This window comes from Pseudochaenichthys georgianus, chromosome 4 (genome assembly GCF_902827115.2).
Source record: "Pseudochaenichthys georgianus chromosome 4, fPseGeo1.2, whole genome shotgun sequence".
Lineage (NCBI taxonomy): Eukaryota > Metazoa > Chordata > Actinopteri > Perciformes > Channichthyidae > Pseudochaenichthys > Pseudochaenichthys georgianus.
In genome coordinates, this window is record NC_047506.1 from 41338699 (window position 1) to 41360029 (window position 21331).

At 41.9% G+C, this 21331-nt stretch overlaps 1 protein-coding gene across 4 annotated transcripts; it reads right to left on the minus strand.

Annotated features, from left to right (window-relative positions):
• Positions 1 to 1324: 1324 nt before the first annotated feature.
• On the minus strand, positions 1325 to 20766 carry brdt (bromodomain, testis-specific). Of its 4 annotated transcripts, none has more exons than XM_034082045.1 (20): positions 20390 to 20766; positions 18411 to 18672; positions 18102 to 18239; positions 17690 to 17828; positions 17462 to 17592; positions 15763 to 16113; positions 15556 to 15684; positions 14533 to 14730; positions 14251 to 14432; positions 13848 to 14137; positions 13624 to 13731; positions 11451 to 11567; positions 10991 to 11046; positions 10720 to 10894; positions 4316 to 4386; positions 3258 to 3321; positions 3074 to 3177; positions 2598 to 2791; positions 2166 to 2382; positions 1325 to 2068 (listed from the first exon to the last, which is right to left on the minus strand). In XM_034082045.1, the coding sequence occupies exons 2-20, from the start codon at positions 18600 to 18602 to the stop codon at positions 2003 to 2005; spliced, it is 2922 nt and encodes a 973-aa protein (XP_033937936.1). In that variant the 5' UTR covers positions 18603 to 18672; positions 20390 to 20766; the 3' UTR covers positions 1325 to 2002. The 4 variants fall into 4 exon arrangements, with proteins under 4 accessions (XP_033937936.1, XP_033937937.1, XP_071059052.1 ...); XM_034082046.1 differs by having other exon boundaries at positions 20395 to 20418; XM_071202951.1 differs by lacking the exon at positions 20390 to 20766 and adding an exon at positions 20176 to 20294.
• Between the last annotated feature and the right edge of the window lie 565 nt (positions 20767 to 21331).

Genomic DNA, 21331 nt, shown 5'->3' on the forward strand with positions numbered 1-21331 from the left:
AGTACGCTTATCCGGTCTACATGTGTTTTGTAGACTTGGAGAAGGCGTATGACCGAGTTCCCAGGGAGTTACTGTGGGAGGTGCAGCGGGAGTATGGGGTGAGGGGGTCTCTGCTCAGGGCCATCGAATCTCTGTACTCCCAAAGCGAGAGCTGTGTCCGGGTCCTCGGCAGTAAGTCGGACCCATTTCCGGTGAGGGTTGGCCTCCGCCAGGGCTGCGCTTTGTCACCAATCCTGTTTGTAATATACATGGATCGGATTTCGAGGCGTAGTCGTGGGGGGGGGGGGTCTGCAGTTCGGTGGACTAAGGATTGCACCACTGCTTTTTGCAGATGATGTGGTTCTAATGGCTTCATCGGTCTGCGACCTTCAGCACTCACTGGATCGGTTCGCAACCGAGTGTGAAGCGGCTGGGATGAGGATCAGCACCTCCAAATCTGAGGCCATGGTTCTCAGCAGGAAACCGATGGACTGTCCACTCCAAGTAGGGAATGAGTCCTTACCCCAAGTGAAGGAGTTCAAGTATCTCGGGGTGTTGTTCTCGAGTGAGGGAACAATGGAGCGTGAGATGGGCCGGAGAATCGGAGCAGCGGGAGCGGTACTGCAGTCGCTTTACCGCACCGTTGTGACGAAAAGGGAGCTGAGCCAGAAGGCAAAGCTCTCTGTCTACCGGACCATTTTCGTTCCTACCCTCACCTATGGTCATGAAGGATGGGTTATGACCGAAAGAACGAGATTGCGGATACAAGCGGCCGAGATGGGTTTTCTCCGCAGGGTGGCTGGTGTCTCCCTTAGGGATAAGGTGAGAAGTTCGGTCATCAGGGAGGGACTCGGAGTTGAGCCGCTCCTCCTTCGCGTCGAAAGGAGCCAGTTGAGGTGGTTCGGGCACCTAGTTAGGATGCCACCTGGGCGCCTCCCTAGGGAGGTGTTCCAGGCACGTCCAGCTGGGAAGAGACCAAGGGGTAGACCTAGGACCAGGTGGAGGGATTATATCTCTTCGCTGGCCTGGGAGCGACTTGAGACCCCTCAGTCAGAGCTGGTTGATGTCGCCAGGGAAAAGACAGTTTGGGAATCTCTGCTGGAACTGCTACCCCCGCGACCCGACCACGGATAAGCGGGAGAAGATGGATGGATGGATATTTGTATATACATTTGTATTATTGCAGTTAATTGCCATAATATCGCAGCACCCCAGCTTGGTGCTGAGGGGAGACGAGCCCCAGATGAGGCGCTGTGGTCCGCTCTGCACTGCCAGTAGAAGTAGAAGTACTGATGAAGTGATCCAGATTGCTTAGTGAAAATAACTTTATTACTTTGATCCCAAAAAAGAAGAAATTATTTCTTGTTTATTTAGCTTATACAAACTGTAACATATAGAACATGTCGATAATCTCCAAAAGCAGCTTTGGAACAGTGAGAACTGTATGAACAACAAAGTGCAGTGTGTGTTCGGTTAACACAATATATGGCATTTTCAAGTAGTACAGCGAAGGAACTGAGATTATTAACTTCTATTCCACATTGGAAACATTGACAAGGACCTACCAACCTTGGGTCAAAATGTACTTTTGTGCAAGAAAAGAAAGTCACGTGTGCATGTAACATCAACATATAACAGTGTTCGGTCAGGACGAAGTGAAAGATGGCGGTAAGGGTTGATCAGGTGGGATCATTTAACAAACATAACTTAACAACACTGCCATTTCTCAGCAAACAAGACAATGTGACGATTGAACTACAGTATATGCACAAAACAACTTTCACACAAAGGAGAAAAGAACAGATACACTTGCACAAAAGATCAGCTTTAGGTTTTCCCGTGCCTCACCCCAATCCTCTCACATCCAACAGTGCAGTGTGTCAGTGCAACATTTCAGGGCCCATTTATATTTCTTCAATGTTTTTTTCCCACAATAACTCTTTTTGTCTATTCTAGAAGCAGCAGCTCGAGTTATTCACCGAGACGACGCTCGGTTTGGCACAGAGGTTTCCAAGTAGTTTCTTTAGTCCAGGGCGAGCTCAAAGGAAGTCATGATGTCCCGCTGCAGAGACATGTCTATACCAGACATCTGTAAAGAAAAACAATCCACAGAAAGGACATTTAAATGCATAACAAACGCCATTTGTACAACTCAATGACACTGAAAGAGGAATGAGGGAACTCACAGACTCTCGCCTGCGTCGTTCTTGCTCCGTCCTGCGGGCCATCTCTCTCCTCACATCCACCGCGGACTGTGTGCTTAGAGGTTGTGTTTCTACAGGAGACTTTTGCTGCTCAACATCCTTAATAGCGTCTTGAGTTTCTCTACAAACGCTCTCGGGTGATTCAGGATCCTCCCCAGTAGGCTGTAGAGTAGTGTCTGCTTCACAAGGGCCTGGTAAGCTAGAAGGAGAATGTCCTTGTTATTAAAACTATAGATCTTTGACTACCAAGCTTTCTTTCAAATACTGCTTTAAAAAAAGAAAAAAGGGTTTGGATGCTTTGCTGACAATTATGTTAGAAATGTAGTCTTGGACTCTTTCAAAGTTTGTCGAAGTGGAATTCTTTTTCTAGTAAAGAAAAAATGTAGAGACAAATCTAATGCATTCTCTAAATACCTGCTCTTCTCAGGAGCCTCCCTCTCCTTGTTGTCTTCCGTCTGTTTCTTCTTCAGGGCTTTTTCAAGTTCTTCCTTTTTTTGAGCAACCTTACGGAACTGTTTGAAGCTCTCCTTGGACGACTTGATAGCAGTTGCAGTTATTGACTGCCTCACCAGTTTTGCCCATGACTCAGCATTTTTCAGAACAATGTCCTGAACAAAATAAATCACCAAGTTTGGAATGTTATCATCCCATTCAACATGGCCATTATCAGTGATCACAGGAAATGTGTTTCACACCCAGGTCAAGTTCCAGCACCTGCCCGCACATTGCGGAACGTTTAGTTTTAAACACATGGATAACATTATGAATTGAAACAAAAATACTTGGTTAACTTAACATAAAAAAAGATAATAATCATAAATCAGCACGTCTTGTTACTTAAATATTTTAGATAGTTTTTTCTACAGTTGAGGGAAACAAACAATGCTAACCTTTTGGGGAATTTCTTTTTTCCCCTCTTCAGCAGATTTACTTGCTGTGTTGGTGTAAGGCACATTAATCAGCTGAGCAGGCAAATCCTCAGCGTATCTGAAATCTGCAATAATCATGTAAAAAAAGGATTACTATGTCTATTAAACATGGTGGGCTCAGAGTAAGGGTCTCCTAGTGACTTACTGGACCTGGTGTCCTCCCTGGGATGCAGCGGGCTGGCTGCCAGAGGGGACAGCACTGGGCCGGGCTGAAAGAAGAGATTCAGTTTGTAAATAAAACATCTTTTCGGTCCTTAATGCTTAACAGCAAGGCAGCCAACAAAAATCTACCAAAAACCTGAAACGACAGTTACGCGCGTTAAGTGATTTGGAAGATCCATTTGACATAAAGGTCATTTTAAATGTTACTTAAGGTCTCCTATCATGCAAAATGCACTTCTGTATGTCTTTTATACATCAATATGTGTCCCTGGTGTGTCAGGGAACTCACTAAGTGTCAGAAAACAAAACCCTCTCTCTTTTCCTCCGTACCCAAATCTTTAAAAACGGGGCTACAACGGAGCTGATCCAGATTTGCTGCCGATATGACGTAATATCAGAAATGTGGGCTGGCTTTACGCCCACGGCCCTATCAGAAACGTTGCTATCAGAAACAATGCGCGACGTGTTTTGGACGCAATATGGTCTTTGTTCACATTAGCAAGCATTGCTAACACTCAGAGCTAACGCCGTACTGGAGAGTATGTGTAAGGACATTTAAAAAAGGAACTCACCTTGTGGTAAACCCGCAAGAGAAAAAGCATTTGAGCTCCATACCGTTTCAGAGATAATCCTTGATGTGGTTTGGAACATGATGTGGTGTTTAATCACGGCAGCATTTAGCTGAGTATCTGGTTAGAATTCTCCTGCATGAGAAGGCATAAGCTCCCCCCCCTTTTTTTCCAGCTACGGACCCAGAATCAGCACTTCTCTAACAGGGCTGAAATAGAGGGGTATGAGGGATGTCTAGAATGCATGTTCTGTTTGGTATATTGAGCAAAACACTTCATAGACATGTTTTTTATATATATCTGAGACCTATAATATATGCCTAAAAATAGTATAATAGGAGACCTTTAATACTAATAATAATAATAATAATAATAATAAGTAGTGTGTGTAACAAGATATTTTTAAACGTTTTTTTACTTGATAAATTAAGCCAGCAGTCGTTGTGAAGTGTTGTCGTATCTTTAGACGTACCTCAAATCTGGCTGCAGTCCAGTCCAGCAACACTCCTGGAGACGCCATGGGAGATAAGAGGGCAGACAAATCTGTCAAACAGAAAAGGACAGATATAAACCTAAACACATCACAACCGTGTGTTAATACCTCTCTGTGTTTATACAGACTATCACAAGAGCTACAGTCAAAGCAACTGAATGCAGGAAGAAGCAGCATGAGATTGAATTTAATAAGGAAGGGCCGCCCCCTAATAGTACACCAAACGTTGGTCAGCTAAAAACAAGTCTTTGGCGAGAGCAATTTTCATTAGTCTATTAGTTACATAAAGAAAAGAAAAAGAAACTCCATCTGGGGGCTGTGCTTTGTCGTGTCTGCAAGAAAACCCCTCACACTTCTTTCAGGAGTTGTGCCTGGTCATTGAGTCAATTATGTCGAGCAGGAAATCCTAAGTGTTGGATCATTTGTGCATGTAGAGGAAGGCCCCGAGAAGGTGACATGCAAACTCTACAGGCAAAAATGTGCCTGGCATGGTAGGAAAAAAACGATACAACATGAGCCGAAACACAAATTCGATGAGCAAGACACAGAGACACTTCTCTCTGACAACGTGGACACATATATGCTCTCTCCTCATTATATGAGAAGTCTAGGATTAGAGGAATGAAGCTGCAGTGACAGTGAGTCAGGCGGTAGCCGAGCCTTATAAAAATAAATATAGATCTTCATATATAATGAACCTAGGCAACATTTTAATTTTGTTACACGTGCTGTGAAACAAATGTGTTGTTTTCTTGCGGTCCATATGGGCTTAGGCTCTTTATTACACTTATGTATAATATGTTTTATACATGAACCATGATGTTGATGTGTACTTATTATACTGTTTCTCAGCCCTGTAACTGAAACCATTTTGTGAAGCTAAAACACTCAGTGCTTGAACTGCGGCTACTGGTCGACTAGGAACATCTTTGGTCAAGGGCAGGCCTAACATAAGGGCGGTGATTTGTTCCCTTATTTCCTCCTCAGCACTATTAGAACTAAGCCACAGTAAGGGAGCCAAGTCAAACTTTCCAAATGTCTGTCTCCTGATGACACTAAGCATATGGGACAATTAAAAGGAGAACAGGGAGTCTGAGATGTGGAGCCATATCACTGAGGGAGGAATAAGACATTCCAATGAGAGGTATTTACTGACAAAGCTGATCTGTGAGTACAGGGAGAGGTGTTCTTGCTGATGTGGCAGTAGGTATCAGAAGGCGCTGAGAGGGTCTCCTACTGAAGGCTGAGAGGGGGTAGAGTGCACTCTCTACCCTGTTGTTTGGTTTAAAACACTCAATTAAAATAGCTTTTATCAAAAGTCAAGAATCTCAATTAAGAGGTATTTGAGCATGAAGTCATTAATGAGCACAAACAATATTGAGCAGGCAAGGCAAGTTTATTTATATAGCACCTTTCAACACAAGGCAATTCAAAGTGCTTATACAAAAAACGAAAGACATTAAGAAAATGGCAATTAAAATCAGTCATTAAAAAGAAAAGATAATAAAAGAAACATTAAAAGAACAAAGTTACAGTGCAGTTTAAGATGTGAGTAGTTCAATTAAAAGCAGCGGCAAAAAGAAAAGTCTTTAGTCTGGATTTAAAAGTAGTCAGATTTGCAGCGGACCTGCAGGTTTCTGGGAGTTTGTTCCAGATATTTGGAGCATAATAACTAAACGCTGCTTTACCATGTTTAGTTCTGACTCTGGGGCAGAGGTTGCGCTAGACTTTTTCGCTGCCCGTCATTTTGACGGACAGGATCGCAACGTTTCCGTCAAAATCCATTATTACCTGTCGGTCTGTACACAACTGTCAACAGGGGGGGGGGGGGGGGGGGGATTAGCGCCGGTGTTATGCCGTGTTGTGCATGCCCACTGCACTTCGCGGGAGCGCGCCACAGCGTAAAGCATAAACTCCCAGACATTTCAATGATTTGTACGGCATAGTTAGGTCTGGAAACGACATAAGGGCATAACACCGGAGCCCTGCTGCGGGGAAACTTTGGCGCTATTCTGAGTTTGTTCTAATCCGTCAAAATGACGGACTGCTTTCAGATTTTTCCGTCATTGTCAAAAGAATTCCATCATAGATGGAATATATTCGGTTAACGCGACCTCTGCTCTGGGGACAGAAAGCTGACCAGTCCCTGAAGACCTGAGAGATCTGGATGGTTCATAATTTAGCAGTAGGTCAGAAATGTATTTTGGGCCTAAACCATTCAAAGCTTTATAAACCAGCAGCAGTATTTTGAAATCTATTCTTTGACACACAGGAAGCCAGTGTAAAGACTTCAGAACAGGAGTGATGTGATCCACTTTCTTAGTGTTAGTGAGGACTCGAGCAGCGGCGTTCTGAATTAGCTGCAGCTTTCTAATAGATTTTTTAGTGAGACCTGCAAAGACATCATTACAGTAGTCCAGTCTACTGAAGATAAAAGCATGGACAAGTTTTTCCAAATCCTGCTGTGACATTAGTCTTTTAATCCTAGATATATTCTTTAGGTGATAGTAGGCTGATTTAGTAACTGTTTTAATGTGACTGTTGAAACTCAGGCCAGAGTCCATGATTACACCTAGATTTATGGCTTTATCTGTTGTTTTGAACATTGCAGACTGAAGCTCAGCGCTAACTTTTATACGTTCTGCCTTTGCTCCAAAAACCATTACCTCAGTTTTATCTTTGTTTAATTGGAGAAAGTTCTGACACATCCAGTCATTGATTTGTTCAATGCACTTACTCAGTGTTTGAATTGGAGCATAGTCTCCTGGTGAAATTGTTATGTAAATGTGTGTGTCATCCGCATAGCTATGGTAACTTATTTTGTTGTTTTTCATTATCTGAGCCAGTGGTAGCATGTAGATGTTAAAGAGAAGAGGCCCCAAGATGGAGCCTTGAGGTACCCCACATGTCATATTTGTCAACTCAGATTTGTATTTACCTATAGAAACAAAGTTTTTTCTGTCCTTTAAGTAGGATTCAAACCAATTTAGAACTGTTTCCGAAAGTCCCACCCAGTTTTCTAGTCGGTCGAGTAATATGTTGTGGTCAACAGTGTCAAACGCAGCACTGAGATCTAATAATACTAACACTGAAGTTCTGCCACTGTCTGTGTTTAAGTGGATGTCATTGAAGACCTTTACCAGAGCAGTCTCAGTGCTGTGGTTTGGACGAAAGCCTGACTGGAACACATCGAAACAACTATTTAAATGCAAGAAATTACTCAACTGTTGAAAAACAACTTTTTCAATGATTTTACCTAGAAATGGCAGGTTTGATATGGGCCTGTAATTGTTCATTACTGAAGCATCTAGATTATTCTTTTTTAAGAGCGGTTTAATGACTGCAGTTTTCAGGGCCTGTGGAAAAATACCTGAGTGAAGAGATGTGTTTACTATATGAAGTAGATCTGAGGCCATGCAACGAAAAACATCTTTGAAAAATCCTGTTGGAATAATATCAAGGCAGCAGGAGGAGGACTTCAGAAGTTGAATAATGTCCTCTAGTTTTTTATCATTAATCTGATGGAATTGTGTCATGGTGTTTGAATTGATATTAGGTGGACATAGGGACAACACATTTGCTGTACCTGATGCAGAGGCACTGACTGCTTGTCTGATTTTCTGAATTTTGTCAGTGAAGAAGGCTAAATCATTGCACGCCCTGGTGGATAGAAATTCAGTGGCTACTGACACTGGGGGGTTAGTTAGTCTGTCGATGGTAGCAAACAAGGCACGTGCATTGTTTTTGTTTTTGGTAATGATGTCAGAGAAGAAAGACTGTCGTGCGTTTTTCAATTCCAAATTATAAAGGCCAAGTCTCTCTTTATAGATTTCAAAGTGAACCTGGAGATTTGTTTTTCGCCACCTACGTTCAGATTTTCGACACTCTTTTTTCTGCTCTCACGGTCATGGCCTTTCTCCATGGAGATATTTTCTTCCCAGTCACTTCCTTTACCTTAGTTGGAGCAATGGCATCTATAACATTTATAATTTTTTTAATTAAAATGATCTACTAGCTCATTTACTGAGATGTTAGCAGGGGCAAGTGTGGAAGAAAAATTCTGAGTAAACATTTCCCTAGTATTTTCAGTTAAATATCGCTTTGTGGTTACCTCTTTTTGAACATTCTTGTGAACAGAAATAGAGCTCTCAAAGAACACACAGGAATGGTCAGAGAGTGCAACATCAGTCAACACAACCTTAGAGATATTCAGACCCTTTGAGATAATTAAGTCCAGAGTGTGCCCCTTATTGTGCGTGGGCTCCGTCACATGCTGAGTCAGTCCATAGTTATCAAGAACACAAAACAGTTCTTTAGCCCCTCTGTCCTGGGGGTTGTCAACATGGATGTTAAAATCACCAACAATGACTAGATGGTCAAAAGCCGCGTTCACACTGCGGTACTTTTCCCACAAAGGTTCATGCGAACTTAGTTCATGCGAACTCTTTAGTTCGCATGAACTAAGTACAGATCGCGTTCACACCAGAAAAAGTCCCTGGGGGTGGATTAGGCAAATTAAGCCGCTGACGTCACTACTTCTTCTTCTTCTGCTTTGGGTTTACTGGCAGGCCGCAACCCACTTCACGGCGTATACTGCCGCCCAAAGTCCCCGGCTGGAAGTCCCCGGAGTTGGGGACTGGCTTCAGTAGAAGCTGCTGGGAGTCCCAGCAGCTTCTACTGAAGCCTTCCGATTAAATCGCCAGAACGCCGACACCTCCTCATCTCCACCGCTCCCATGTTTTATTTTGTGTTGCCATAAGTTAGTCTCTCTGCGTTTCTGCGCTGGGCTAATGCTAATAATGCTAATGCGAGGATAATAAAATGGCGGCTTCACAAAACTTTTTGGGAGTTTTACGGGGCGTGGTTTGCAATTCGCCCAGCCAATCAGGAATATAGCTCTTTTCTCAAAAAAGAGCCGCTCGAAAGTCCCTGCTTTCTAGCAGGGACTTTCGAGGGGGTGAAAAGGTTCGCATGAACTACTTTTAGTACCGGCTCTTTTTGGTGTGAACGCGATCATAAACTAAGTTCGCATGAACCTTTGTGGGAAAAGTACCGCAGTGTGAACGCGGCTAATGTCAATACACACTATAGACAGCAGTTCAGTAAAGTCATCAAAAAAGCTTGCACAGTATTTGGGTGGTCTATAGATATTTAGGAACAGAGCTCGAGAGGAGCATTTCAGCTGAAGGGCCACATATTCAAAAGAAGCAAAGTTCCCATAAGATGTCTTCCTGCATTGAATGGAATCATTGAACAAAATAGCAACTCCACCTCCCTTCTTTTGCATTCTTTCCTGACTCATAAATCTAAAGTTGGGAGGGATTGATTCGATAAGAACAGCTGCACTGTTATTTTGTTCAATCCAAGTTTCCGTTAAAAACATAAAATCAAGATTGTGCTCAGTGATAAAATCATTGATTACAAATGTTTTTCCTGGCAAAGACCTGACATTTAATAAAGCTAGTTTAAGTTTGTTGGATACACTATCAGTAAGATTTTTTGTGACAAGCTGTGGCTGACATGGAATCACTGCTAAATTTGATAAACTCACACAAACGTTTGAGCACTTCCTGTTTCTAAGCTGATTCACCGCTCTTAATCTATTACCTATCAACACAGATATCGGCAAAGCTACTGGCAGTGTAGAGAAGTATGAGAGATGAGCTGCAGAAAGACAAACACATAAACGCACCAACGAAACGGGCTGTCCCGAATATTCGAGAAGCCCCTCAATGCAGTGTGCAATGCCTCAATGAGCTCAATGTGGGCGGAAGCTCAACGTGGGCGGAGCTTCACAGATGACGCGTTGCATCCTGTTTATTTTTTCATATATTTAGATGGGCCATATTATGCTTTTTGTGGTCTTCTCTTTCCTGCAGTGTGTTATATAGGTTTTTGTGAATGTTAATGGTCTGCAAAGGCTAATATCTCACATTTTACGTGATAGGCTAAGGGGCGGGACATCTCTAAGCGGTTGACCAATCACAACAGAGCCGGCCAGCTAACCAATCAGAGCAGACTGGGCTCTGGTTTCAGACAGAGGGTGAAAAGAGGTGCTGCAGCACAGGCAGTATGAGAACAATAAAGAGCTTTTTGAACATTAAAGCATGGAGACATGTCCCAGTAGAGACACTACATACTGATATGAAACCTGAAAATGAACAGTATGGGGACCCTTGAAAAATGTTTTCACTTTAGCCCAATAAAGAGACAACTATATACATTTGAACTATTCAGTATAAAGCATAGGATGACAGTTTATACATGCCAAAGACCCACAGACTTCGAAGGAAAATCACAAAATGTAAATAGAAAACGACTTTTTTGGAAAAATCTTAATTCCCTCTTAGTTGAGGGACAAAGAGGAGAGATGTGAATAGTACCTGGAGGTGATAAAGTCATCTTGTCAAAGGTCCAGTCTTTATTATTGTATGTTGGGTGGCCTTTGGTTTCTGCTTTGGCGGACTGCCCAGCACGAGGAGGCTGGCAGGTCTTCAAAGAGGCTTTTGTCAAATCTTTTATCAGCGATAACTGCTTGCCAGAGGCAGTACGAGTTACCTGTGAGTTAAGAAGAAACAACATCCTTACTTTTTTTAATTGTAGATCTCGCAGTTAATCATTTGATTACAGTAAGCAAATGCTGAATGTATTTACCTTCGTCTTAACCTTTTGGCAAGAGTCTTTACTTTTCTGCTTCTTTATTTTTGGGACTGAAAGACAGGCACATCAATAATTCAGTCGGCAGTGTCAGGCATAACCCCCCCGAACAATACTCTATCAAAAACGGATTCAAAACGTTTCACTTGCTTAGGTGTAGATGTCCTGAGTTACATTGCCTCAACATATACCACTTATAGTCCAGTTAAAAAAAAAAACTATATAATATTTGACCACAATACTCTCAGATGTCATTGGGACTGACATGTGCACCTCTTTAGAAAGATTATTTAAGTGTGTGTATAAATTAAACAAAAAGGGCAAAAAAGGAAGTATCATATTTGGTGTGGAACCATAATAAGGGATGGAAAGGCACCCCGTTGAATTATTCCCATGGCTCTTATTTCATCAGTGGAGAGAGGAGAACCATTCTAACAGATGGTGGGGGGCAGCTTACCTGTATCGAGGACACTGCCATCGCTGCTAGAGCTGGAATCACTGCTGCTGCTGCCTGAGCTGCTGCTCGCACTGAGGCGTAGGAGCCAGCCGGGGTCAGGCGCCGCCATGACTTTAGCTGTTAACGAAAAATAAGGTTTAATTTGCACTCTCCGTGCCTTGCATGTGGATGCACAATTAGACCCCCTTTTCAACCTGAATTTCAATTAATCTCATCTTCAGACTTCATGATTGTACCCGTTTATATTAACCTTGTATGAATATGCGTAACCAGTAAGTACATTTTGAATCCTATAGCTGCCTCAAGCTCCAACAACTTCCCTTCACATCCTCCACTCTTCTGCCTGATGGACACGTTGCTGTCCTGTTGATGCAGAGTTCACCAGCAGTCTGGTACTAAATAATAAATGTATTGTGAGTGTTTGTCTCTAACCACGAGCATCTTGATTATCAATTGCTTTCTTACTAGTAGCTTAGCTGAGAACTGGCTGCCTCCTTGATTTTTTGGAATAGTTGCATGTGATTAAGCATTTTGGCCCACCTAGTTGTTGTATGTATAATAAAATCACTGTTAATGGATCGTAATCTGCCCTCAATGCATTTTCAAATCCAATCCAATCCACTTTATTTCTATCGCACATTTAAAAACAACAGAGTTGAACAAAGTGCTGTACATCAACAACTGTATAAAAACATAGCATAAATACATAAACAGACAGGACATGAAACAAATGTAAAACACGAGACAATGAAACCAGATCAAAAACCACAGACTGAGAAACTCTCCTACATGACGTACAAACAATACAAAACACTAGTAAGATAAAAACCAAAATGTAAAAGCACAAGTGTCAACCGTACACCCCAGCACGTGCTCTACGCTCTGCATCAGCCAAACGACTCGCTGCACCCGCACTGCGAGGGGGACCCAAGTTCCCATCAGCAGAAACACGTGGGTTTGCTATCCTGGCTCCAAAATGGTGGAATGAGCTCCCCATTGACATCAGGACAGCAGATAGCTTACACACCTTCCAGACTGAAAACTCATCTCTTTCGACTCCACTTCGAGCGATAGAATTACTAACAAAGCACTGGCTTATCTAAAGCTAGTTGAGTAGCACTTGAAATGTTTTAGCTCTATGAAACCTGATGTACTTTTATGATTCTGTTTTCTTCAGTGTGTATCTTGTTGGTCGAACGCACTTATTGTAAGTCGCTTTGGATAAAAGCGTCAGCTAAATGTATTGTCATACCTGGTCTGTAAATGCAAGGGAAAAGAAGTGGGGTTTTAAATGAGATTTAAAAACAGGCAGAGTTGAAGCAAGTCTAACCTGGAGGGGCAATTAGTTCCATAATGTTGGAGCTACAACAGCAAAGGCTCCGTCTCCTCGCTGCTTTAACCTCGATTTAGGGACTGCCAGAAGGAGTCTGTCAGCAGACCTCAGTGACCGTGTGGGACGTGTATGGTTTTAAAAGATCTGCCAGGTACGGTGGGGCTAAACCGTTTAGGGCTTTGTATGCAAACAATAACATTTTATTCTAAAACTGACTGGTAGCCAATGTAAAGAGGCGAGTAATATGTTTACGCCTGCCTGTCCTTGTAAGGAGGCGTGCAGCAGCATTCTGGACAGGGAAGCCTGGCTTACTCCAATGTACAGAGCATTGCAGTAATCCAGTTTAGTGGATATAAAACAATGTATTACTCTCTCAAAGCCATTCAAAGAAAGGAAAGGCTTGACCTTTACTACAATTCTTAGCTGAAAAAAGCTGGATTTTACCACAACATTGATCTGTCCGTCTAGTTTCAAATCACCATCAATCCGCACACCCAGGTTTGTGACAATGGGTTTCACATATGGGACAAGAGAATCCAGCACAGGCGGGGCATTGGGGCCACCAGTGGGTCCAAACAGTATTACCTAGGTCTTTTATTCATTGCATTTTAAAAAGTTCAAGGCCATCCCGGCTCTGATGTCCTGCAGACAGTCAGACAGACGTTGCAGAGGGTTTGGATCATTTCTTTTCAGGGGCATGTAGATTTGCGAGTCATATTTTGAGTGCATTTACACCTGTACTCCCATGTGGTCAAACCCTATCCAATCCAATCACCCAAATAGCATGTAAGTGCAAGCTGTAAAGGGGGCATCACATTGTTAATCAAATCCAGATCTTACGCGGCTGCTGTTTATTCTGAATGAAGTGCTGCTCTTCACTGGCAACCTGAGATGTACAGGCATTCTTTAGTTTCCCGCTCTGCATTCCTCCTGCGGCCAGCTTCGCTTCTGCAGGAGGAAGACATAATAACCCTCCATCATCATTAAGCATTCCATAATGAAACAGATTCTGTCAAAAGAAGAGGTATATTTGCTGAAATAGGAAAGCTTAAGCAAGGACTTACTACAAGCTTTCTTGTTGACCTTCCTCAGACACGCTGCAACAAACCTCTGCAGGGCCCTCAGCGTGGAAGGCTTGAGCATTTCAAAGTCAACTTCAATCTCATCCAGAGAAGAGTCTTGCAGGCAGTTCTCCCTGGCATGGATGATCTTCACCAACTTGCCCAGTTTGTCACCAGGCAGCTTGTCGACATCCGATTTCAGCTGCTTCTTCTCCTGGTAGGTCACTGGAATTGATGGGACCTCATCCTCACACGTTAAAGGTACCCCATGAATATTGTGTCTGTTGCCGTGCCTAGACATATATACAAAAACATCTAATGTTAACTCGGCATCTGTTTTCAAAAAACTTACTTCAAAATTCCTTGTTCAAAGTATCAAATATAATATAAAAGTGGGTTCACTTACAAAGTAGAGCTTTTGCGGTTGGCCAGTTTTTCTACCATAGATTTGTATTTCAAGGATATGTGCTTTAATCTAGCGATATCCTTTTCTTTAGCTTTTTTTTCTTTTTTCAACTTTGCTTTCTTCTTATGTTTCATCACAGGCTCTTGGGCAAGTCTCTTCAGCTCATCGCGGACAGCTTCCAACTGAAAAGCCAGCCATTAATAAGCCAATAAGGTGAAATGCACTGAAGTGAAGAACTTGTGAAAAAGCCATTTGCTCGGTTACTGGCATGTTTCTACCAACCTGCTCCTCTAGGTTGGCCAGCTGAACCGACACCCCTCCTGAGGAACTCTCCGCCTCCGAGGAGCTGTCGCTTTCAGCGCTGGCTGATGTTGGCACACTTCCAACTCGCTCTGCCTTTCCTTTGTCGAGTTGCTGACGAGGTATGGGACAAACATCTACTCCTTCGGGAACCTTCAGATATCGGGTCTCAAAGACGTCCTGTTGATATAAAATTCAAAATACGTTTTGTGGTAGTTAGAAATGAGAACACCACTACTAATGCTTTGACTTCAGTGTGGCCTAGTAGGGATCATAGTTCATGGACATGTATAAAGAACTCTGTTAGTGATCCTATGGTTATTGTTAACCTAATATGTCTGTGTAGCATACACGGTTCTCTGTAAACATGAAAATGATAGTTAGATATTAAATTGGCAACATATACATAGCTGACATTTTTCTCTATAGCATGAGTGTCTACATTTGAAGAACATGCCACAGACAAACCCTACAGCAGTTCAGTGAGATGTGGCCTAGGCTAAATACTAATAATCAGTACAGTAAATCGGTTATCACCACAAATAGTGACCATTTCATTTGAACCTAAATCATTTCTGCAGATAAACAAAACTGCAGGTACCATTCGACCAGTAGTAAAGCTATAGAGCATTGGCATTAAGGGTGGGTCCTCGTTTTGTTACATGCACTGCATGTGGGCTTAGCTGCACTCCATTCTACCGATCGACAGGTGGCGGTGCTAACATTCCAGGAAATATAACGCTGTGACCTTCAACGTACCAAACAAGACAAGGAGGAAGGCGTCTGCTAGCAAGCACATGTTCACAGTGTAGGTTTCAAATTCTTCCAAAAATGGAGGTTGCAAACATTTAATGAAGAAGATTATACATTCTAGACGTTTATGAGTCCTTAAGCATATACGAAATGCATTTGAATGGGAAACATACAACACTTTGTTTCCAAAACATCTCCACATGGTACATTTTCGTATTAGCATAGTGATTTTAAAGAACGAGAAATATATACCTGCAGTTTTCTTGCCATGTAAACCACCTCGTGTGACGGTGGATTGTATTTGTAACAGTTGGAGAACATCAGGCGTACATCAGCGGCAAATTCCTTTGCCTTTTCATACTCCCTTTGATCCATCTTTTTCTGAGAAAATAAGACTGATGAAAATTGATCGGACATATATTGAAAGTAACATAATATGCTAATCATCCATATTCTTACCCTGATGTTGCCGAGGTCCATAGGCTGCTTGATGATGTCATGGTAGTCATGCAGGCCCAGAGTCACAGCATCAACAGGAGTGTAAAAGGGCCAGGCGTAGGCATAGTGTCTCTTGGACAGCATCTCCTTCAGCATGTCGTTACAGAACCTCAGCTGCTCAGACAGGCGCACCTTGCTCTCACAGCCAGGCAAGTCTTTCTTCAGAGGAGGTTTGATGGGCCTTCCACTGCCTCTCCTGGACAATAGCGCACACGGTGCTGAATGTTTCTCAGAGAGGGATTCCTCCCTGCGGCAGATGACGGAGGTGGTGGAGGATGTGGGATCTGCTTTCCTTTTAAAACCTTTTTTTACCTGGGTATTTAGAAACATATTGCACATTTAGAGTAAATTACTATATTAGCTTAAAAAAGCTGTAGGAAGAATGATTGACCATTTGTTTTGTGTTATGAGATAAAAGTTTGCCTGAAGGCACATAGACCAATTGTATTGTCCAAATTCTATGAATGATACATTTAGAATGTATTTTAATACTGCTTCCAACTCCAATGAGTATGTATCTTACCCTCTCAAATTGGGAAGTTGTCAGTCTTAAAAAAATGCTCATACTGCCTGTGCTGCAGCACCTCTTTTCCCCCTCTGTCTGAAACCAGAGCCCAGTTTGCTCTGATTGGTTAGCAGGCCGGCTCTGTTGTGATTGGTTAACAACACACGAGATGTCCTGCCCCTCAGCCTGTCACGTACAATGTGTTTGTGGGGGAGTGTGGAGGAGAGAAACTCCCTCTGGAATGTTAGCCTTTGCAGACCATGTACATGCACACAGACCTAGAGACCGCACTACAGGAGAGCAAAAGAGATCCTCATCGTTTTGGCCACAAGGAGCTTTACCTTTTTTTCTTTGAAGCTGTCACTCGTAAGAAAACAAATACAAATGTTCGTACTGAATTAACGAGTCAAGCATCAGAATTGAAAACTATAATAGATTCAAAGCATTATCGTCATATGCACAATAGCTACAGTCCCAGGCTCCTCCAACAATGCAACATGAATATATACTGTATAGGGTATTCATTGTAAAAATCGAGCAAAAAAGACAAAAATCTGTTCAACATGTTTCAGATCTTTTCCACTCTTAAAAAAATAAACACCAGGAATATTGAATTCATAATTAAATAATTTCGAAAGTTTCACCACACAAAATCATTAACTTTATCGCAGATTTTACCGGCAAAAGACTATGCATTTTAAATCATTATTTTAGCTAAACATTACCTTTACCTACTGTTCAAATTAGATTCAGTAAGGTGTTGCAGGCTTGGTTTAATATAAGGCTTTCACTTATATGTGTGTAGCGACCCTGTATAGGATGCTGAGGGTGTCACTCAGGCATCCCCCGTCTCTTTGCCAATCATAGAGCTGCACAGTGATGCTGGTTGAGGTGCGGGCCTGTGGTTGGGGGAGCAGACGGGGGGGGGGGGCGGGAAGTTGTGACGTAGACACTGATATATATATGGGTATGTGTGGGAGTTGGTGTTAGTGTGAGGTTGAACCCACAAGCTGTACATGAACCTGTGATCATCTGTGAATAAGAAGAGTTATTAAAGCCTAATAACTTGAAGCCTGTTTCCGACTCCCTTTGTGATCGTTACATGTGTTTACATGTCGGAATGTAAAATCTACTTTCAAAGTAATAAATACTTACTGTGGGATCAATTTGTAGAGAGAGCTGGTTGGGTGGGATACATTTAGGCACATCAGTTGGAATGACTGTCACAGTCTGCTGGAGAACAACTTCTGACATAAGGGATCTGTGCTTTACTGAACCTGCATGAGCTGAGGCAAAGAGGAGTGCATGCACAGTATGAGAAACCATCTCCAAATGAAACTAGAACTACTTCCTTGCGGTTGGGACTGGGGCTGTGCATGATACCTGTATGTGTCTTCCTCCCCTTCACTGGTTCCTTTGTATTGTTTGCTGTAAGTTCAAACGCTTCTTGAGGCATGTCGGACAGTTTCTGCAGAAAAAGCTTCTCTAGGGTCTGTGCCATCAAAACAATGTCATCTCCAGGCTGTAGAAAGAGAAGGTGCGTAATAAAATAACTTAGTAAAGCATGTATTGATATACCAATCCTGTTTGAACGGCAGAAATAATCTCCAGCACTGTAATAGCCTCAAATAAAATGTCCCTCTGGGTGTGAACCCTCTCCTTATGATAGAACAGCAATACGTGGCCATGTTCACAGAACTGCTTGAAATGTACAATACTTCCTCACTGTTCATTTTCTATATGTCAATTACTTCTGTGTGGGCAGTTTGACAGCACCACAACAGTATTCTCTTACCCGATTGTACATATAGCAGTTGGTGAACATGTTGTTGAAGTCTTGTACACAGTCAAGTGCTCCACAGTAGTATTTGTTCTGGAGACGCTTTTCTATAGTGGTCAGATCCATAGGCTTTGTGATGATTTTATAATAATCCTGAAAGACAACGAATACACTAGAATGAATACAAAACCTTTCACAGATCGAAGTCTAAAGAAGCGACTCCACCATAACAACTGATATTGCAGTTCAAACATTGTAATACTACTATTCTATTATTTACCTGAAACCAGAAAAACATGATGCTATAGTAATCTCATGACTTACCGGCAGACCCAGTGCCACAGCATCCACAGGCTGGCGAAAGGGCCATGAGAAGTTATGCTTCCATAAGGCTTTGATCACCACCTTCTCCAGGTACTGCAGCTGGTTGGTGTCACGTCCAGGGTTCTTAGGGTTTAGGACCTCCGGCGGAGGGGGGTTTCCGTTCACAGTGGGACAGACTTTTACACCAGACATTGTTCTGTCTGAAGGCCATGAAGAGTATGTTGAATGCTTTGCAGCAATTTGGTGTTCATCACACGTTCTCCTAAAGACGAAGAAAGTAGTTGCTTCAGTAAACATGGATATTGGGTATATACTGACAAAACACAAAAAAAGTAGTCAGTCACTGCTTAATACTACAACAGGGCTGAAACATATTCTAACTTACAACAGAATTCATAAATCCTGGTGCCCTACATTACCCACAATGCAACGCAACACTGTTCAGTCCAACATTTGAAAGTGCTAGTAGGTAAGATGACAATTTAAAGTCAAGCCAATACTGTGCTAAAATAGTCAATATGCTTCAACAGGTCCATCCCTCATAAAATATAGTCTGATCATTTCAACATGAAACAATGTTGAGAATCAGGCAGCCAGCAGGCACAGGGGGATGTGATCACCTGCATGTGTGTCTTGAAACAGCAAACAACGATCCCAAAAGGCCTTCTTGTAGATTAAATGATAGTGAGAACAAAAACATAGGATGCCAAGAAGTTCAGAAGTTTGAAGTCTCAGCACTCATCCCAACCTCTCCAGCATAGTATACTGAAAATAAATAGCTTATTGATTGCAGTATGCTCAATGTTGCTTACTTATAAAGACACAGCAATGTCAAATAAGCAACACCAACGAGATTGCAGTATCATCAATTCTCTGATTTGTTTATCTGTACAAATTAGTCAGTTGACTGGATGTTCACAAATAATAATAAATAATAAATCACCAGCAGAAGCCTATATATAAAATGCTAGTTGAATGGATAGCAACACCATCAGAAGAGAACAGTGGGGGCTCAGGAGCCTTTAACAAGACCATGTTTCCAAAGCACTTTTGAGTATGTCAATAAGTGAAACAGTAACAGGTAATGGAATCACTTTTGATCGATAGACATAGACAGGGTTGTCACAGTTCATCTTTTCAAAATGTTTTGTCCAAAATACCAGTTATTTTCACGTTTTTTTCAGATCTTTTCCACTGTTAAAAAAATAAACATCAGGATTATTGAATTAATAATTAAGAAAGTATCACCACACAAAAATCATTAACTTCATCACAGATTTTTGAGTACCCGACAAAAGACTGCATTTAAAATAATTATTTTAGCTAAACATTACCTTTACCTACTGTTAAAATTAGATTCACTAAGGTGTTGCAGGCTTGGTTTAATATAAGGCTTTAACTTATAGTTGTTTTCAGATGTAGGGGAAAAAAGCAGAAAGCATGGCTGTGCTGTTGACAGTGATCAGGGCAATACGTGAAGCCAACACGCCCACCGGTTAGCTATATGGCTCTGGCTACCATCTCAGCTAACCTCCAGAGCAAGTTATCAGGGAAACCGAGAAGCTAGGGGAGCTAGTTATAGTACTCCATTTGAAAGGTGTAGATGTAATCCCGGCCAATAAATGTTGTGAATGACGCTTTCGTGGCATAAAGTCATATTAGCTTGCACTAACGAGGTATTTTCACATTGTTATCTTATATACAGATCTGTTTTTTTCCACAAACAGGGCGATACGGTCCATCGAGAGCAGCTTCATTCAAATACCTGTTAGGAAGCATCTAGTTAGCTTAGCTACCGCAGCTAACGTTTAGCTAGCGTTAGCTGTTAGGATGTAGTCGTTTAACCTCGTGGGCTCCTTTCCAACTTATGACAACTGTCGCAAATTGTTCAGTCATTAGCAGTACAACACAAGTTACCATAACATTAATTCACGTTTGGTAAATATGGCATTTACTACGAATGACCGCGCTAGAATTACCTTACGATTATCACGGGCTCTTGCGTTCAACTCTTCAGTGGCACGTTTCTACGGCAACCGCCTCACATTTATACCCCTCTATCGAGGCTCTACAACTGATTGGTCAAAACACTAACTACACATGTAGCATTTCGATATTCTGCAGAGAAAGACGCCTAAAACATTTTCTTTAATGCAAAACATAAATCCCACTGTGTCTCCTGTAAATGTGTAGATTTAACCTAATTTCTAAAGCACAAGGTAAACATTTGTTGTGAGTTGAACAAAATGGCAACTCGATGTAACAGAAGGACCCTGGATGATTGTCGGTTGACAGGAATAGTGACTCGTGGGTGCAGGGACACCAACTCTCGTAAATAATATCACTACTCGTCTGGGTGTCTCCTCGGACGTGGCTGTCCGGCTGCTAGCCGAGGAGCAGTGTGTCGACACGAATGCAAAACTGGAACCTGGGCGGAGTGGTGCTTTCATGCTCTGACACAGAAGCGAAAAACCTGGCTTCGACGAACACGTAAAAACAACCAGCCCCTTTTTACTATGCTCTTTACCAAAAAGTGACCATACGAATCCTTTGATGTACCGCTAATATATTTCTCTTTTCAATGTTATAACATGACATGTTTTAATCAATTATAACACTTGTAGCACTTCCCTAGCTTCTAAGTTTAGTGTATTTTATAGTATTTGTTTTATTCAGAGGTTTTTAACACTGGAAATGTAAAACGATAATACGAATATGGACGATTTACACAAGCACATATGTTTAAATTGTATTTTTTCTTAGTATATAGAATGAAGAGTTCAGATTTCTTTAAAAGAGTGGGGTACATTGGGGCTTTACCAGGGTGACACGAACTACACATGAGTTTACTTCCTGTGAGCTGGAATTTGTTTTTATTTCAGGTCAGTTAACATATTGCAATAATATAAAATTAGCAGTTA